Source organism: Nothobranchius furzeri, chromosome 6, assembly GCF_043380555.1.
Source record: "Nothobranchius furzeri strain GRZ-AD chromosome 6, NfurGRZ-RIMD1, whole genome shotgun sequence".
Classification (NCBI taxonomy): domain Eukaryota; kingdom Metazoa; phylum Chordata; class Actinopteri; order Cyprinodontiformes; family Nothobranchiidae; genus Nothobranchius; species Nothobranchius furzeri.
The window spans coordinates 69,888,689-69,908,240 of record NC_091746.1 but is presented as its reverse complement, the minus strand read 5'-3'; the positions used below and the strand labels follow the sequence as shown (position 1 = coordinate 69,908,240).

General features: G+C 47.9%; 2 protein-coding genes across 3 annotated transcripts in view; one reads left to right on the top strand and one right to left on the bottom strand.

The window, feature by feature from the left end:
- Window positions 1-2,110: 2,110 nt before the first annotated feature.
- Window positions 2,111-5,837, bottom strand: slc25a46 (solute carrier family 25 member 46). Its single transcript, XM_015943297.3, has 8 exons — window positions 5,421-5,837; window positions 5,174-5,216; window positions 4,818-4,875; window positions 4,671-4,748; window positions 4,487-4,587; window positions 4,278-4,334; window positions 4,148-4,205; window positions 2,111-2,926 (listed from the first exon to the last, which is right to left on the bottom strand). The coding sequence occupies exons 1-8, from the start codon at window positions 5,683-5,685 to the stop codon at window positions 2,330-2,332; spliced, it is 1,257 nt and encodes a 418-aa protein (XP_015798783.3). The 5' UTR covers window positions 5,686-5,837; the 3' UTR covers window positions 2,111-2,329.
- An 8,536-nt stretch (window positions 5,838-14,373) lies between these two features.
- Window positions 14,374-19,552, top strand: part of apc (APC regulator of WNT signaling pathway) — a 45,624-nt gene continuing 40,445 nt past the window's right edge. For both annotated transcript variants that reach the window (XM_015943293.3, XM_015943292.3), the window contains exon 1: window positions 14,374-14,560. The gene's annotated coding sequence lies outside the window, so the exon portion shown is untranslated. The remainder of the gene's footprint in view (window positions 14,561-19,552) is intronic.

Below are 19,552 nucleotides of genomic sequence, written 5' to 3'. Positions count from 1 at the left end.
AATAATTTAGGAAGCTTAGGTGTACTTGCTCCATGTTGAATAATTTGACTGATCATCTGACCAAACACTGGAGAAAAGGCCTTTCTAACTCTAGTGTTCCGTTACCGAACAGTCTAGATTATACTTCATTTTGAACTTATTATGCTCCAGAAACTTACCATTACTGTCCATCAACTGTACTATGGCCCAAACCCCTTTGTCCATCCAACTTTTATAATGCATCGATTTCCGTTTATACAAAACAAATCTGTTATTCCATATAGAGGAGGAATGTGGGCTTGATTTCCCTCTTTCCTGTTCACTCTCTCTCTTTCTTAAAATTTTTTTTTATCACAATTGCCTATTTTTTGCTCATTTTAAATATATTTTTAAACATTTTCTAAATGCTTTTTTTATTTTTACATTCTTTGCTTTTGTGAAACGCCTCGTGATTTTTATCTTGAGAGGTGCTATAGAAATTATACTTTCTTCTTCTTCATCTTCTTCTTCTTCTTCTTCTTCTTCTAAAGTTATGCGAGTAGATCATTTTCCAGTAGACTTGTTTGATATACCGTAAATCCTCTAATACTGGCCTGTATTCAGTTAACGGCCGGGTATCACATTTTGGCCGGTGTCGGAGTCGGCGGAGGTGAATAATGGCCGTTTTTTTATTGTGGTCGGGTGGAATGTGGTAACAAGCAAGTACGGGGGGCGGTTGTGTCATCGTCTCACTTTTGTTTTGCCAGTGATAGACCGCGAGGGTAACTTTAACCGTGCGGAGACGAAGAGGAGGCGAAAATTTGATATCAAGTTCAAAGAGAACGTGCGCTGCAGAACACTCTGGGGAGCAGTAGCAGGGGTTGTATGAACTAGTCGATTTCACTATAGTGACTTTTTATGCCTGTCATCGACTAGTCGCTGTCACGTGATAATGACCGGCAAGATGCAGTCCTCGGAAAAGACAGCAGCCTGCTGTCAGCAGGTGACAAGCTCCTGCGCGTCGGGAGGCAACGCGCTGTGCCAGAGCGTCGGTACCGACACCCGCCGTAAAACGGACATGTAACCAAATTGTGACGTTTACCCTCTTGCAAATTAACCTTCCACTCACCCCCATCCTTACCTTAACCAGCTTGCGCATGCAAAGCTCTGATCGTTGACGCGCTCCAGACATCTGCGTCCTGAGCACGGCCACAGTAACATTATCAAATCAGAGGTTAAGTGCCTTGCCACTGGATGGCTGCAGGTTCGAGCGCTGCTCAGGCACCACCTCTAAGGAGACTTCTGGGTTGCTCCTGCTATTCTGACATTATTTACACAACTCTGGAGCTTGTTGTCAGCTAGTGTTAAATTACAAACCCTACCGTGCATGTGCCTCGAGCTGAAAACAGCAGTGGTACTGCAGTCGCAGGCATGGCTGCTGCAGGCAAGATTAAATAAGGCTTCATAGAATAAGGGACGCTGACTGCTGAATTTACTGTCGACGTCATCGGGACGGATCAACCAATTGTGGCAGCACTACCTCAGACTCTCAGGCTTGGAGGCATGTAAAGAGCATAAAAGGAGCGTGTCAACGAAGCTTGCTTTAACAACCCACATGACAATTTTACTGTGTTGCTTTTACAAATAAAAGCAGACGAACCCATGGTACTTTGTGGATTAGTCTGGTTCATGTCTCTGGAACAGAGGTGCCCAATCCTGGTCCTGGAGGGCCGGTCCACCAGGTTTTAGTTCTAACCTGCTTCAAAACACCTGATTTCAACCAGCAGGTGATTAACAGGCTTCTGCAGCTCCTGATGAGCTGCTGCAGGTGACTCAACCACTGAATCGGAAGTGTTGGAGCAGAGAAACCACTAAAGCACTGAAGCAGGAAACATCTAAAAGATGCTGGACCGCCCCTGAAGGACTGGTTAGCACCGGTGCTGGTTGGCTACACAAACAGGCAGGTGGAGCGTCCAGGTGACATTAGTCTGCCCTCACAAGACACAAAAACCACAGGAGAGACATTTTCTGGTTAAACACCTGTTTTTATTGATTTCAGATCATTTGACTAATTTCACAAATAATTTAATCTAAATTCAGCTAAGAACGTTTTACTTTTTACACTTTTATAAACAAGACTTTTTTTTACTGCTGCGAGGAACCAATCAGCTGCTCAGATCCAAACCGTTTCCATGGCAACATATAGCCAGCCTTAAAAGGTCATAGCGTTGTAAAGAAAGGTGGGTGTGGCCTTGATGTCATTATGGGGGACGTTTGAAAAGGAAGTCAGGCGATTAACAACCAATCACGGTCTGAGAAGTCCTGTTGACACGGCAGCAGTCCGCCTCAGCTGCGTCTCCATGGCGATGCCCTAGCCTGCCTTAGCCTCTACCAGTAGCACCCTGAGCAGAGATCTGGCAGCAGCCAGCAGAACTCCATGCAGAGCATACTGCATCACCAGCGCTCCAAAGCCCCGGTAGAAGCCGGCCCCTCCCTCCTTACGGCGGATGGCACTCAGGCAGTCAGACAATCCATCGTACTGCGTGTTGACGGGCAGAACCATGGGGCTGTTGCCACCTCCTGTGGCGAGTATGCCGTCTGTGGCATCAATAATAGTGCGAGTCCCCTGAAGGCTGAGACGGTGAAGTGCTGTTTCCAGAGGAAACAGTACCACGTCAGCCACCAGAGACCCTGCCCACCCTGCAGCCAACTCAGGAAAGTAGGCGTCTAGCGGATCAGGAGAGTCCAACTGCTGGCTCTTGGTCCGCTGGTGGAGCCACATCATTGCTCGCTGAATGGAGGTGGAGATGGTGTAGCGCAGCACAGCGTGCAGAGCGGCGGGGAACAGCAACCGGCTGAGAGGAAGTAGGCGATGGCTGTGTGGCGCTCCGACACCGAGGAGCCGAGCCAAACCCTCACGGAGGCAGTCCAGCAGACCGGAGGACGACTCGTCCCGCACAATTTCACTCTTGAGGACACATGGGTGAGAGAGGACACAGTCAGGATCCTAACATCCACAGGTTCATTACACCCCAGTTCATTCTCTCTCACACACACAAATATACACACACACACACATACATACATACATACACGCACAAACGCACGCACACAAACACATATATACACACACACATGCACGCGCACACACACACGCACACAAATATACACACACACACACACACACACATACATACACACACGCACGCACACACACATACATACATACACACACACACACATACATACATACACACACACGCACAAACAAACACACACACATGCACGCACACAAATATACACACACACACACACACACACACGCACGCACACACACACACACACATACAAACATACATACACACACGCACGCACACACGCACGCACACACACATACATACATACACACACACACACATACATACATACACACACACGCACGCACGCACACTCACACACACACACACGCACAAACAAACACACACACACACGCATGCACGCACGCACGTACACACACACACACACATATATATATACACACACATGCACACACACACACATATATATATACACACACACGCACATATACACACACACACACACACATATATACAAACACACACACACGCACGCGCACACACACACCCACACACATATATATACACACACACACACACACACACGCACACACACACACACGCGCACACACACAGCTTCACTGCACCGGAGCATGTGATGACATCATGAGACACATGCCATACTGCAGCCAATAATCATAAAAGGATCGCTTAAAATTGTTAAAACCAATCAATAAATATGATTAAAAACAAAGTGAGGGGAAAGAGAACGTTACAACAGAGTCACCGTCCAAAAGCCAATAACAACGTTAGGTCTTCAAGCACGACATGAAGACAGCGACGGATGAGGACTGATGGATTGGGATGTGGAACCTTCCAGAGGATGGGGCAGCAAACACAAAGCCCCCCTGTCCAGGGTCCGGACCTGGTAGGTTTGGTTCTGACGATGCGCTGGTTAGGTTCCTAGGGTCCAACATAACGGACTCCATCTTTGGCTCATTGAGTTTTAGATGGACACAGGAAGTGAACAGCCAATGACCTCAAAACCGACCACCAACAGGAAGTCTGAGTTTACCTGAAGCCATCTTGATCAATAATCAATAATCAGTCACCTGGACGGTCTCGATGAGGCTCGAACAGTAAAATGGAAGAGCTACAACAGCTGTTAATCTGTGGGTGAGAGAGGGACAGAGGAAGTCAAACAACAACCACAACAACAACAACAACAGGAAGTGAACAAACCCTTTGAGCAGTAAATGTCCTGCCAGCTGTTTCCAGCCCCAGTTGTGAGGGAGCTCCCTGTAAACACACACACACACACACACACACACACACACACACACACACACACACACACACACACACACACGCACACACAAAGTGGAAGAAGGAAGAATTGTAGTGGGAGAATTGAGTTCTGTGGACCTGAGGAATGATGACCATGTGGTTACCGTGGTAACGATGTCACCTCGCTGATGATGCCCTCGGCGCCGAGTGTGATGCCGTGAACGATGAAAGTGCCACCCATCCCCTTCCACAGCGCCTTCACACCCTGGTGGGACACAGCATCACCTGATCCACACATGGACTCTGACTAACCTGATTGGTCTTGTTCATGGATCAGCTGATCAGTACCTGAGCTTTGGTGATGGCTGACATGACAGAAACGATGCTGAATGGAGTCAGGTGGTAACAGCGGGCGTGGTAGTTCACCTGAGACAAACAGCCAATCAGAAGGCAGCAGATCCCCACAGGTACAGGAGGTATTGATCAGACATGTACCTGGCACTGTCTACGGAACACGATGCACGGGTGGGCCAGCACATTCTCTGTGAAGAGACTACAAACAGACTTTTATTTTGAAAATCCCTCCTGTCCCAGGGGCTTTCATCCCTCTGCTTTGCCTGACAGGCTGAGACCAGACTCTGAGAAGTTTGGTGTGATATTAAGAAAAGCTGCAGTTTCCTTCACCAGAACCAGATTCTGATGGGCTTGTCTAGGGGCCAGGTTTAAAGTGTTGGTTATGTAAACTCTACCGGGCTTGTGGAGCTGCAGAGTCCAGACCTGAACCGGGTCAGATCGGAGGCAGAACCAGAACCTGGATGAATTATGCTCAAGGGGGTCTGGTGGGAGCTTACCTGACGAGACCGATTCCGAACCCGGCGAACCGGTTCAGCTGATCTGGAACCCAAACAGAAAAAAACAGAGTCGAAACCAGAACCATTGGAACTGGTCAACCCGACCTTTCTCTCTCTCATTCACACTCACTCATACACACGCGCACACACGTATGCAGGTGAGTAAAGTGCCTGTGATGCGTTCACTGACACCTGGACCTGAGACGCTGTTAGATAGACTAGAACCCCGGCATACAGGGAGACCTACCGGCGGATGGCACCGCCGATCCCGGGCCCTCCCAGCCGGCTCCGGGACCTCCATGGCCGGCTGGGAGCTCGTCCTCCAGCGGGGTACGCTCTCCCGGGTGCAAGTTGCGGCTGCCCGGGATGTCCGGTGGCGTAGTGACCCAGTGGTGGAGCTGCGGATCGGACGGGCCTCCGGAGCTCCGGACCGAGTATCCGGTTCCGTACAGCGGATCGTCGCGGGCTCGGTATCCAAACCCGTCGAAAGTATCCGGCCGCCTGGAGGCCATCGGGGAGCTGGTGTGATTGCAGAGATCCGGGGTGAAAGCGAGTGTATCGATGACAGAACGGAGGACTCGAACCGACGGAGGTCGATCGATCAGAAGCAAAACATCCACCTGAACCCGGAAGTACTTTTCTTCTTCGTCTCTCCTTACAGTCGCAGAAGGTATCTATGCTGCCGCCCAAAGCCCGGTTCCAAACAGCTCGGCGGCTTCTGGCAGGACCCTTTCTAACTTCCCCTGTTGTCAGAACGATGGGACCAATAATGTGTATTTATTACTACGCTTATTATGTATTCTATTAAAGCAGTAAACTTTTGGAGGCGCAGGAACAGCATTAGGGTAGCCAGACCGACAGGAATACGTAGACGCCCCATTGGGCAGTGGGAAAGCGTAACATAGTCGCCGCCATATTGGACGGGTCTCCTCAAATTAAATGAGAGCAAAGTAAGAGGTGTGTGTGTGTGTGTGTGTGTGTGTGTGGGGGGGGGCACAAAAATAAACAAAGGATGTACAAGAATCTGCAGAAAGGAGGAGAGACACAAAAATTAAACATAAACAGAATATCACTAAGCAGTCGGTTCTGATGGACGGGTTGTCGTGTTCACTCACACTCAAATTATAAAATTATTATTTATCAAATTATATTGACACTATATGTATATGAACTACACAAACACTCATTTATTTCAATTGTTATTGTGGCAAGGTGGAGAAATGAGGGCCCAGGTGGGATTCGATCCCCAGACTTCTGGGCAACTCACGCGCACTAACTACAGAGCCAAAGGGACATCCCCTTAGCCAAGTAGCCTGGTCACATGATCAATCGAGATACAGTGAAGGACGTTTAAATGCAATTGATTTTGAGTCAACGACTGGGTCCATCGAAATGAAATGGTTGCAATCTTTTTTATAGAAAAGTAACAATATTTGTTTTTTCTTCCCAAAGTTATATTTGCGAACCTTGGATCTGTGGCGTAGCCAGAAACTCATTTGTGGAGCCTCTCATGGAGCTGTGCCACACACACACACACACTCACTGATTCATTCAGAGAGCACACTGCACCAACTCTGGCTCTGCGCTGTCAGACTGAAGGCTGAGATGAGAGATGAGACACCTTGTCTACTTTTAAGACTAGGCTTAAAACATTTTTATTTGATAGGGCCTATGGTTAAAATCTGATGTTAGCCTAGATCTGGACAAATGGGGGAGTAGAGGGAGGTGGAGTGTACAGTCAGTAAAGACGGCTCTCCCTTGCCCTGCCTCCAACATGCCTCCATCTAAAAGGCTAGGTTATCCAGAGTTATCTCTGTAGTTATGCTGCTATAGGCTTAGACTGCTGGAGGACACACTGACCACTTTTCACACTCGACTACTTTCTTTGGGTCGCATTTATCAAGCTTGCTTACGCACAAAACGGGGTCGGAAAACTGCATAAGCAACTTTCCACGCAAACTTTAGGATTTATGAAGGAAAACTTAGCGGAAAAATGTACGAAACTTTAAGTTGACTAAGGACCTGGCTTACGCACATGTTGAACATGGAGAGCACCTGCAGTGCTGCTGCTGAGTAGTATGAAATCCTGCAGCATTATCACTTGTACCGCTTCGTTTTCACACAGAACAAGATCCCCCCCTCCCCCCACACACACACACGCACGCGTGTACACACACATGCAGACACACACACACACAGCCTGAAGCGCAGAATACGAAATGCAGAATATCTGCAGGGGGACAGATTGAGATAGAATGTCATGCGTCTGTGACAGTGTGTGTCCTGTCACTGTAATCAGTGGCGGTTTTACCATTGGGCATAGGTCGGCAGCCACCTGGGGCCCCCTTATGTTGGGGAGCCCCCCTGCCCTGACTGCTGGCACCCCTCTGTTAATGCCGCAATGGACTATTCCTATTGCACAAACAGGAAGTGATTGGTAGTCATTCCACTCCAATCCAGTTGGTGGCAGTAAAGCACCAATTCGTTGTTTGCCAAGTGCCATAAGACCACAAATAAGAAGAAGATAGCAGAAAAAGAAGAAGAGAGGCGCGAGCGTTCGTAACAAACTCGAAGCGGTAGTCAAAACATTAAGCATAAATGGAGTTGTCCTAGTGGCTCCAATAAGAGAAAGAAGCAGCTTGCTTCAAAAAACCTTTTATTTTCACTTCCAAAAGTGACGTCGTTTTTCAATGTAAACATCAAAAAGAAGCAGAAAAGGAAAGACAATGGAAAATGTTTAAAGGGAGGAAAACATAGACCAAAATGGAAAATGGAAAAAAACAAAGGCAAAAACACAGGAACACTGACAGGAAAGGAAAGCAGAGCAAATATTGAAAGCGCTCAAAGGGAGGGAAATACAGGAAAAAAAGAGGAGGAATAATAAAAAGGGAAAATAACTCATGTCAGAAGAGGGTAGTTTCGCAAATCCAGTTAAAGATAAGATTGTTGAAAATTTAGTGTAAGGGGCCCCATGTCTGTGTTCGTCTTGGGCCCCCAAAATGCCAAACCCGCCACTGACTGTAATCTGATTGATCATGTGCCCTGGCTACCTGTACAGTGGAGATCTCTGTTTGGGTGACTGGTTAGCGCGTGTGACTTTCATCCAGGAATCTGGGGATTGAATCCTGATCGGACCTTTTTTTTATCCGCCACAGATCTCTCTGAAGAATTCACAACATTGACGGCTTCAGCAACGCTGTGCCACTTCGTGGATTTTCTCTTATTTGTTTTGCAAAAGCACTTCCTTTCATTTCTCCACCTCACCCACAGGTACCTCAACTTCTGCTTCCGTGAAATTGCGCTTCTTTGATCTACGGTCGCCATGTCATTGGCGGAGCGCTGCAACAGCCGGCTTATGTATATGCATGAGATCCACAAGGCACTTTGCATCGACCATTTATGGCAGTAAGTGGGCGTGGTGAGGGCGGGATGTGACTAAAATGCAGCTGAGAAACATTCTCGTTAGTCTCTGATTTATGAAGCGGAGATTGCGTGCAGCTGTGTGTACTCCATGTTTGATACATCACAAACCTGCTTGGCGTAAGTACGTTTTTTAGCTGAGCTTAAGTACAGTTTTAGTCAGGATTCTACGCAATGTTTGATAAATGAGACTCCTGGTCTTTAACTGTATTATTTCCTGCTATTTCAGCTGTTAACTTTATTTTTTCTCTAAGTGTTTTTCTCCCCAGAGGAAGCTACAACGATGTTCTGCTGAGCTGTGGTGGCCTCATGGAGGGGGCCATCGTCTAGCACACTGCTGCTAACCACTTAAACATCCTCCCTCTCCTGATAATAACATTTTACTCTCTTTGTGTGTGTGTGTGTGTGTGTGTGTGTGTGTGTGTGTGTGTGTGTAGGTGTGTGTGTGTGCTCTGTCTTCTCCATCCCCAGTGAGTCGTGGTGGATGGCTGCTCATACTGAGCCAGGATCCTCTGGAGGTTTCTTCCTGTTAAAAGGGCTGCATGGTGGCGCAGTGGTTAGCACTGTTGCCTCGCAGCACGAAGGTTGCAGGTTCAAAACTCGCCTTTCTGCGTGGAGTTGCGTGTTCTCCCCATGCATGCGTGGGTTTCCTCCGGGTACTCCGGTTTCCCCCACACATCACAACATGCCCTACAGGTTATAAAAAAAAACTTGTACGTCGCTTTGGATAAAAGCGTCTGCGAAATGAATAAACATAAACATAAAAGGGAGTTTTCCTCTCCACAGTCGCTGCATGCTTGCTTAGCATGAGGATTTCTGTATAGTGATGCAATTTGCTGGGTTCCTTATATAGGAAACTTTTTACTGATTGGCTTAATGAACTGACCTGTACTGGAATGTTAACATTGTGAAAGTCCTTGAGACGACTCTGGTCGTGATTTGACACTTTGTAAATACACTTGAATTGAACTGAACCATCAGGGAGGAGGTTCAGGTCCTTACAGACTAGAACCTCACGCCACAAATACAGCTTCTTCCCCTCTGCTGTAAGGCTTTAGAACAATCAATGAATAGCCAAAACACAAAGAAATGCCCCGGTCACCCACATTCCTACACATATGATTGCATTCTGGCTGTGTTTCTTTTGTGATTATTTGATGTATCCTAATGTAAATACTGCCTAACCTGACTTTGACTTGAATGTATGTTTGCACCTTGCCATCGAAACAAATTCCTAGTAGATGAGCCTCTCACCTACACGGCAATAAATCTGATTTTGATTCATGTGTTCATCTACAGTAGGCTGGATTATTGCAATGGTCTTTTGACTGGTCTTCCCAAAAAAGCTGTGAAGCAACTGCAGAATGCTGGTGCTAGAGTCTTAACAAGAACCAGGAGAACCGAGCACATCACTCCTGTTCTAAGGTCCCTACACTGGTCACTAGTAAGCAACATAATCCATTTCAAAGTACTTCTACTAGTTTATAAATCACTCAATGGCATGGGGCCAGAATACATGTCAGATCTCCTTCAGGTATCTATGCCCAGCAGCGCTCTGAGATCCTTTGGAAGCAGTGAGCTGATAGAACCCGATCAGAACCACACAGGGTGACGCTGCCTTTAGCTACTATGCTGCTCACAGATGGAACCAGCTTCCTCATGACCTCAGATGTCTCAACTCTAGAAACTTTTAAATCACAATTAAAAACCTTCCCTCTCCCCGGGTTGCCACCATACCGTGGTGGAGGGGTTTGAGTCTCTCAATGATCCTAGGAGCTAAGTTGTCTGAGGCTTTCAGGGTCACCCATGACAAACAGGTCCTAGGTGAGGGATCAGACAAAGAGCAGCCCGAAGACGAAAAGTGGGTCCCCCTTCCCATGGGCTCACCACTCGTGGGAGGGGCCAAAGGGGTCGAGTGCAGTGTGTGACGGGTGGTAGTCAAGGGCGGGGACCTTGGCGGTCTGATCCTCGGCTAGAGAAGCTGGCTCTTGGCACATGGAATGTCACCTCTCTGGTGGGGAAGGAGCCTGAGTTGGTGTGTGAGGTTGAGAGGTTCCGACTAGATATAGTCGGACTCACCTCAACACATGGCTCTGGCTCTGGAACCAGTTTCCTTGAGAGGGGTTGGACTTTCTACCACTATGGAGTTGCTCCCACTGAGGGGCACCGAGCAGGGGTGGGCATACTAGTTGCCCCCCATCTTGGTGCCAGTACGTTGGGGTTTGCCCCAGTGAATGAGAGGGTAGCCTCCCTCCGCCTACATGTGGGGGGACGGGTTCTGACTGTGGTCTCTGCTTGTGCACCAAATTACAGTTAAGACTACCCACCCTTTTTGGAGACCTTGGAGAGGGTGCTGGAAAGTGCTCCTTCCGGTGACTCCCTCGTTCTGCTGGGGGACTTTAAAGCTCACATGGTTAATGACAGTGAGTCCTGGAGAGGTGTGTTTGGGAGGAACGGCCCCCCTGATCTGAACTGGACTTCTGTGCCAGTCATGGATTGTCCATAATGAACACCATGTTCAGACATAAAGGTGTCCATATGTGCTCTTGGCACCAGGAACCAGGATACCTTAGGCCGCAGCTCAATGATCGACTTTGTTGTTGTTTCATCTGACCTGCGGCCGCATGTCTTGGACACTCGGGTGAAGAGAGGGGCGGAGCTATCAACTGACCACTACCTGGTGGAGAGTTCGCTCAGATGGTGGAGGAGGATGCCGGTCAGACCAGGCAGGCCCAAACGTATCGCAAGGATCTGCTGGGAACGTCTGGCAGAGTCTCCTGTCAGAAGGAGCTTCAATTCCCACCTCCGACAGAACTTCCATAATGTTCTGTGCCTCCATTGTTGAGGCGGCTGACTGGAGCTGTGGTTGCAGTATCGTCGGTGCCTGTCGTGGTGGCAATCCCCAAACCTGCTGGTGGACACCGGCGGTTATGAATGCTGCCAAGCTGAAGAAAGAGTCCTGTCAGGTCTTTTTGGCCTGTGGGACTCCAGAGGCAGCTGACAGGTACCGGCAGTCCAAGCGGAATGCGGCTCGGGTGGTCGCCAATGAAAAAACCCGGGCATGGGAGGAGTTTGGTGAGATCAAGGAGCAAGACTTCCGTGTCGGCTTCGAGGAGATTCTGGTCCACCATCCGGCGCCTCAGGGGGAGAAAGCAGTATGCTACCAACACTATCTATAGTGTGGACGGTGTTCTGCTGACCTCTACTCAGGACGTTGTGGATCAGTGGGCAGAATAAATCGAATACCTCCTCAATCCCACCAACACATCTTCCAGTGAGGAAGCAGAGTCTAGGGACTTTGGGTTGGCCTCTCAAATCTCTGGTGCTGAGGTCACTGAGGTGGTTAAAAAGCTCCTCTGTGGCAAGGCTCCAGGGGGTGGATGAGATCCACCCAGAGTTCCTTAAGGCTCTGGATGTTGTGGGGCTGTGTTGGCTGATGTGGCTCTGCAATATCGCGTGGACATCGGGAGCAGTCCCACTGGACTGGCAGACTGGGGTGGTGGTCCCCTTATTTAAAAAGGGGGACCGCAGGTGTGTTCCAACTACAGGGGGATCATACTCCTGAGCCTTCCTGGTAAGGTCTATTCAGGGGTTCTGGAGAGGAGGGTCCATCGGATTGTTGAACCTCAGATTCAGGAGGAGCAATGTGGTTTTCGTCCTGGCCATGGAACACTGGACCAGCTCTGTACCCTTAGGGGGATCCTGGAGGGTGCGTGGGAATTTGCCCAGCCACATGTGTTTTGCGAATTTGGAGAAGGCGTTTGACCGCGTCCCTCGAGGGCCCTGTGGGGGGTACTCCAGGAGTATGGGGTACCAGGCCCTCTGATATGGGCTCTTAGGTCCCTGTATGACTGGTGTCAGAGCTTGTTCCGCATTGCCGGCAGTAAGTCGGGCTCGTTCCCAGTGAGTTGGACTGTGCCAAGGCTGCCCATTGTCACCGATTCTGTTCATAACCTTTATTGATAGGATTTCTAGATGCAGCCAAGGTGTGGAGGGCATCCGTTTTGATGGCCTGAGGATCAGGTCTCTGCTTTTTGCAGATGATGTGGTCCTGTTGGCTTCATCAGAACGTGATCTTCAGCTTTCGCTGGAGTGGTTCGCAGCCGAGTGTGAAGCAGCTGGGATGAGAATCAGCTCTGTTGAGCGTTGCAGCATCAATCGCGTATGAACTTGAGGAAAAGAAAGATGGGATCAAAAGTGTTTTCTTCTTGTGTCTTTTATTAGAGCATGCGACACACACGTTAACATCCACACCGGAGACTCCATTCTCCTCAAGCAACTGTTACGTAATGACGCAGTGTGCGTGCCCCCCTAGTGGTGAACAACTGAAAGCACAACCTGCTTAATAACACCAGATTACACAGCTTAGCTCATGAGTTCACAATATTGAACATCTCAACAAGCTCCTCTAAATCTGAGACCATGGTCTTGATTCGGAAAAGGATAGAATGTCTTCTCCAGGTCAGGGATGAGGTCCTGCCCCAAGTGAAGGAGTTTAAGTATCTCGGGGTCTTGTTCACCAGTGAGGGAAAACTGGAGCGTGAGGTCGATAGGCGAATTGGTGCTGCATCTGCAGTGATGCGGGCGTTGTACCGGTTTGTCGTGGTGAAGAGGGAGCTAAGTCAGAAGGCGAAGCTCTCGATTTACCGGTCGATCTACATTCCTACCTTCACCTATGGTCATGATCTTTGGGGAGTGACCGAAAGAACGAGATTGCGGATACAAGCTGCTGAAATTAGTTTTCTCCGAAGAGTGGCTGGGCTCTCCCTTAGAGATAGGGTGAGAAGCTCAGTCATTCGGGAGGGGCTCGGAGTAGGCCCGCTGCTTCTCCACATCGAGAGAAGCCAGTTGAGGTGGCTCGGGCATCTGGTCAGGATGCCTCCTGGACGCCTCCCTGGTAAGGTTTTCTGGGCACGTCCAACCGGGAGGAGACCTAAAGGTGGAGGACGCGGTGGAAGGACTATGTCTCACGGCTGGCCAGGGAACACCTTGGGATTCTCCCAGAGGAGCTGGCCCAAGTGGTTGGGGAGAGGGAAGTCTGGGCCTCTTGCCTTAGGCTACTGCCCCCGCGACCCGACTCCGGATAAGCGGATGAAAATGGATGGATGGAATTAAAAATCTTCATGTTTTCATCAGCCTTTGAATAAATGTTCTTATGCTGCACCTTCTGCATTTTAACTGCTCACCCTTTAACTTTGTTTCTTTTTCATTTTAAATTGCATTTTCTGTCACGTTGATTTAAATGTTCTTGCTAGTGGAAGGCACATTGAATTGCCTCTGTGAAGGAAATGTGCTTTATAAACAACGCTGCCTTGCCTACACCTCCTTCAGAAGTTTATCCCTGTAAGGGATGTGTTCATCCTTGTTCTTTTTATCCATCTTTTTGACTCTTGTTCTGCTTCAACGTCTGCTGCGGCTTTCCCCAGCAACGCGTCATACACCCAAAATGGCGCCAAGGGGGTGGGATGACATGCAGGTCACGTGTCTGACAAAGACCTGTGATTGTGCCCATATGGATTGTGCCCTGTGATTTGTGTGCGACATTAAATAAACTTCTTATTCTAAAGTATTTTGCTCCAGGTAAACTCTGTTTATTAAAAAAATAAACAGTACAAAAATATCGTAGAGAATAAAAGTCAAACTCCATAAACTTGATACGAACCAAAACGAAGAGGGCACTTCACATTGGCCGAGTGAGTTCCCGCGATAAAGCATCGCAAATCTCGGCAGAACAGAACACAGGTCCTCACAGCGCCGGTAACACCCTTCACACACACATAAACAAGATGGCGGTGCACCGCAGCCGCTGCACCGATACACTCAGCGGTTCCCGTTAAAATCCCCCCGGACTTTTATTTAACTTTACTTTTAGCACTAGACTTAAACACATGAGGGCTCCCCGGTGGCTCTGAAGACCCACACACCAGCTGTGTATGCCTGCCGTCTGAAGACACTTTTTACCGGAAGGTAGGAGCTTCTCCCCGTTAGCTTAGCTCGGAGACTAACACTTGTTTTGGTACCAAGTCGGTGTTAATCAGTTTCCCTCTGGGATTATTAAAGTATTTTTGAATTGAATTAATTTGAATTGAATTGAATTTAGGCAGAACCGAGAACACAGAAATGAATGCTGCCGTTTTGGTTGGACTGACTGGTATGAGCCAACGTTTCATGTAAAAAAAACATAAAACGGATCTAGATGTCTTTATTCTGGTTAAAACCCGGAAAACGGCTGTGTGGTGTGCTAACACAGAGACTATCTGATATAGTACAGAAAAACAGCAAAACGCCTCCAGACTTGAGCAGAAAAACAGCTAAACACCGCCAGACTATAGCAGAAATACAGCTAAACACCGCCAGACTAGAGCAGAAAAACAGCTAAACACCCCCAGACTAGAGCAGAAATACAGCTAAACACCACGAGACTAGAGCAGAAATACAGCTAAACACCCCCAGACTAGAGCAGAAATACAGCTAAACACTGCCAGACTAGAGCAGAATAACAGCTAAACACCGCCAGACTAGAGCAGAAAAACAGCTAAACACCCCCAGACTAGAGCAGAAATACAGCTAAACACTGCCAGACTAGAGCAGAAAAACAGCTAAACACCCCCAGACTAGAGCAGAAATACAGCTAAACACTGCCAGACTAGAGCAGAATAACAGCTAAACACCCCCAGACTAGAGCAGAAATACAGCTAAACACTGCCAGACTAGAGCAGAATAACAGCTAAACACCGCCAGACTAGATCAGAAAAACAGCTAAACACCTCCAGACTAGAGCAGAAAAACAGCTAAACACCCCCAGACTAGAGCAGAAAAACAGCTAAACACAGCCAGACTAGAGCAGAAATACAGCTAAACACCTCCAGACTAGAGCAGAAAAACAGCTAAACAACCCCAGACTAGAGCAGAAATACAGCTAAACACTGCCAGACTAGAGCAGAATAACAGCTAAACACCGCCAGACTAGAGCAGAAAAACAGCTAAACACCCCCAGACTAGAGCAGAAAAACAGCTTAACACCGCCAGACTAGAGCAGAAAAACAGCTAAACACCTCCAGACTAGAGCAGAAAAACAGCTAAACACCCCCAGACTAGAGCAGAAAAACAGCTAAACACCTCCAGACTAGAGCAGAAAAACAGCTAAACACCTCCAGACTAGAGCAGAAAAACAGCTAAACACCGCCAGACTAGAGCAGAAAAACAGCTAAACACCGCCAGACTAGAGCAGAAAAACAGCTAAACACTGCCAGACTAGAGCAGAAAAACAGCTAAACACCCCCAGACTAGAGCAGAAAAACAGCTAAACACCGCCAGACTAGAGCAGAAAAACAGCTAAACACCTCCAGACTAGAGCAGAAAAACAGCTAAACACCCCCAGACTAGAGCAGAAATACAGCTAAACACCGCCAGACTAGAGCAGAAAAACAGCTAAACACCCCCAGACTAGAGCAGAAAAACAGCTAAACACCGCCAGACTAGAGCAGAAAAACAGCTAAACACCCCCAGACTAGAGCAGAAAAACAGCTAAACACCGCCAGACTAGAGCAGAAAAACAGCTTAACACCTCCAGACTAGAGCAGAAAAACAGCTAAACACCTCCAGACTAGAGCAGAAAAACAGCTAAACACCGCCAGACTAGAGCAGAATAACAGCTAAACACCGCCAGACTAGAGCAGAAAAACAGCTAAACACCGCCAGACTAGAGCAGAAAAACAGCTAAACACCGCCAGACTAGAGCAGAAAAACAGCTAAACACCTCCAGACTAGAGCAGAAAAACAGCTAAACACCTCCAGACTAGAGCAGAAAAACAGCTAAACACCGCCAGACTAGAGCAGAAAAACAGCTAAACACCTCCAGACTAGAGCAGAAAAACAGCTAAACACCGCCAGACTAGAGCAGAAAAACAGCTAAACACCCCCAGACTAGAGCAGAAAAACAGCTAAACACCTCCAGACTAGAGCAGAAATACAGCTAAACACCTCCAGACTAGAGCAGAAAAACAGCTAAACACCGCCAGACTAGAGCAGAAAAACAGCTAAACACCCCCAGACTAGAGCAGAAAAACAGCTAAACACCCCCAGACTAGAGCAGAAAAACAGCTAAACACCGCCAGACTAGAGCAGAAATACAGCTAAACACCCCCAGACTAGAGCAGAAAAACAGCTAAACACCCCCAGACTAGAGCAGAAAAACAGCTAAACACCGCCAGACTAGAGCAGAAATACAGCTAAACACCCCCAGACTAGAGCAGAAAAACAGCTAAACACCCCCAGACTAGAGCAGAAAAACAGCTAAACACCGCCAGACTAGAGCAGAAAAACAGCTAAACACCGCCAGACTAGAGCAGAAAAACAGCTAAACACCTCCAGACTAGAGCAGAAAAACAACTAAACACCGCCAGACTAGAGCAGAAATACAGCTAAACACCCCCAGACTAGAGCAGAAAAACAGCTAAACACCCCCAGACTAGAGCAGAAAAACAGCTAAACACCTCCAGACTAGAGCAGAAAAACAGCTAAACACCGCCAGACTAGAGCAGAAAAACAGCTAAACACCTCCAGACTAGAGCAGAAAAACAGCTAAACACCGCCAGACTAGAGCAGAAAAACAGCTAAACACCGCCAGTCTAGAGCAGAAAAACCTGTTTGTGACCTTTTAACCCTCAACCCCAAACAGTGTGTGACAAGTCTTGGGGTAAAGCTGGATGCTGAACTCACAATGGCCCCACAGATAAACTCCGTAGTGAGGTCTTGCTTTTATCAGCTTCGCCGCCTGACTCGCCTCAGATAAAGCCTGAAACGGAGGCATTTGGAGTCAGTCATCCATGCCTTCATTACCTCTCGCCTTGACTACGCAAACGCACTCCTCGTTGGTGTTCCGGTCTCTGCCCTGAATCGGCTGCAGGTCATCCAGAACGCTGCTGCCAGGTTCTTGACGAATACACACCGACGTTGCCGTATTACCCCTGGCCTGGTACATCTTCACTGGCTCCCTGTCATTTTCAGAGTACAGTTTAAGTTATTGACTTTGGTATTTAAAGCTCTCAACGACCTGGCACCTCCCTATCTCTCTGACCTGCTTACTCCATTTGTACCCACGCGCACGTTGAGGTCGGCTGACCTTTTGCTGCTGTGCACGCCGTGGATGCGATACAGATCGCGGGGTGAACAAGCATTTGTGCATGCTGCCCCAAAGCTGTGGAACTCGTTGCCCATTGGAGTTCGGCAGGCTCCATCACTGGCGGTTTTTAAATCTCGTTTAAAGACCCACTTTTACGATTTGGCTTTAAGACAGTGACTCATTTTAGTGTTTGTGTCATTGTTTTAATGTGTTCTTAGTATTCATCATGTTTTATCTGCTTTGACTGCTATTTTTATCTTCTGTTTTAGTTCCTTAGAATGGTCACGTTTTGTTTTAGCCTGTGCACTTTGGGCACCTCCATGCTGCGTTTTAAACGTGCTATATAAATAAACTATGGTATGGTATGTGTGTGAGTCAGTGTAAACAATGATTAACCTGTTACATCAACACATACTGATGTGTGATATAAATGGATCGTTGTAAAAACAATATTCATTTTAAAGCCATCATTGGTTTAAGCACAGGTTATTCAAACATTTCTTTGAAACATCTTGTTCATTCATCACATGATTATTTAACTTATAACTGTAAAGTCAGGCAAGCTTCACTTTCTTCAGAGAGAAGAATGCTGTCAGGCTTCTACACAGAGAGTGCCGGGGACCATGACAGTTTATTATGACTTCATGTATGTCAGCAAGCACTGAGCAGGACCTTCTGGGTCTGGAAGGCCAAATAAAAAGTGGATTTATTTCTGTAGATCAAAGGTTCTTATGTTGGTCAATGTAGATGGTGAAAAATTCACCCTTTTGAATGTTACAACCCCCCCCCCTTCCAAGGTCACGGGGTCACGGCAAAAACCACGAGTTGTTGGTCAATCTTAGAGGCCCTGAGGACTCAGCAGAGGAAGACGGAGTTACCCCCAAATTCCACTACCTCCGCTCCGACACGAACGCCGGAGCAAAATCGGTCCCGTTGTAGTCAATCAGAGCAATTCCACTACTGCGGCCGTGCTCCAGCAGTGCGGCGCCATGCGCCGCCCTCTGTTCCGGCGTCCGGCAAAAATAGAGTCGATCCTATTTTCGCCGGACGCCGGAGCACCTCCGCAGTCAATGGACATAAATCACAACCACCCAACAGGAAAAGGAGCAAGCACAACTTCCGTTTTTCACAATAAATCGATAAACAAAAGGCGTTTTTTGTTTCATATGCACAGGTTTAACAACTTTTAACAACTATCAATGGCGGCTGAACTTTAAATGCACAAAAGTAAGCCATAAATACAGTTTCCACTATCAAAGTAGTCACACTTTCTTGATCCAAACACTGCTGATCTCTCAACACAAATGATGGGCAGATTAAACAGTTCATGCCGATGCTTCTCCCACACAACGGGTGTTTGGATCTAAATTCCGCGTTTATTGCTCGGACTGTATCGCAAGATCTCGAAAATCCCACGCATGCTTGTTTGCCCCCCTCAGGTCTCCGCACCGGAGCGGAGCCGTTGTAGAGCGGGTACCAGTAAAAATTGAGTTCGGAAGCGAGCGGCTGCGGAAGGCGGGGGCGGAGCGGAGGTAGTGGAATTTGGGGGTTAGTTCTCAGGCACCGAAGCATCTGGAGTGAGAAAAAGCACCCTCCCACATAAGAATAGTCAGTAGATATCCCAATCAGGAAATAATAATCCCACTTGGCGAAACCTGCAGCCAGGAAACACGATGAGATGGAGACCAGATCCATGAGCAGAAACAGACCAGATCACAGCGATCCGTAGTGATCCAGGAAACCATAGCAGGAAAACCACAGGAAGTCCAGAACTCCAGAAGAACCAGAACCCAGAGCAGCAGATGCTGATAAACTTGCAGAAGATGCTGAAAGGA

Excerpts from the sequence above, each read along its gene's own strand:
- slc25a46 (XM_015943297.3), bottom strand. The coding sequence starts at position 5,685 with ATGGCCTCCAGGCGGCCGGATACTTTCGACGGGTTTGGATACCGAGCC. Across the intron at positions 4,876-5,173 it reads TTCGGAATCGGTCTCGTCAG|TCTCTTCACAGAGAATGTGC; the intron begins GTAAGCTCCCAC and ends GTCTGTTTGTAG. Across the intron at positions 2,927-4,147 it reads GCCTCATCGAGACCGTCCAG|AGTGAAATTGTGCGGGACGA; the intron begins GTGACTGATTAT and ends TGTGTCCTCAAG.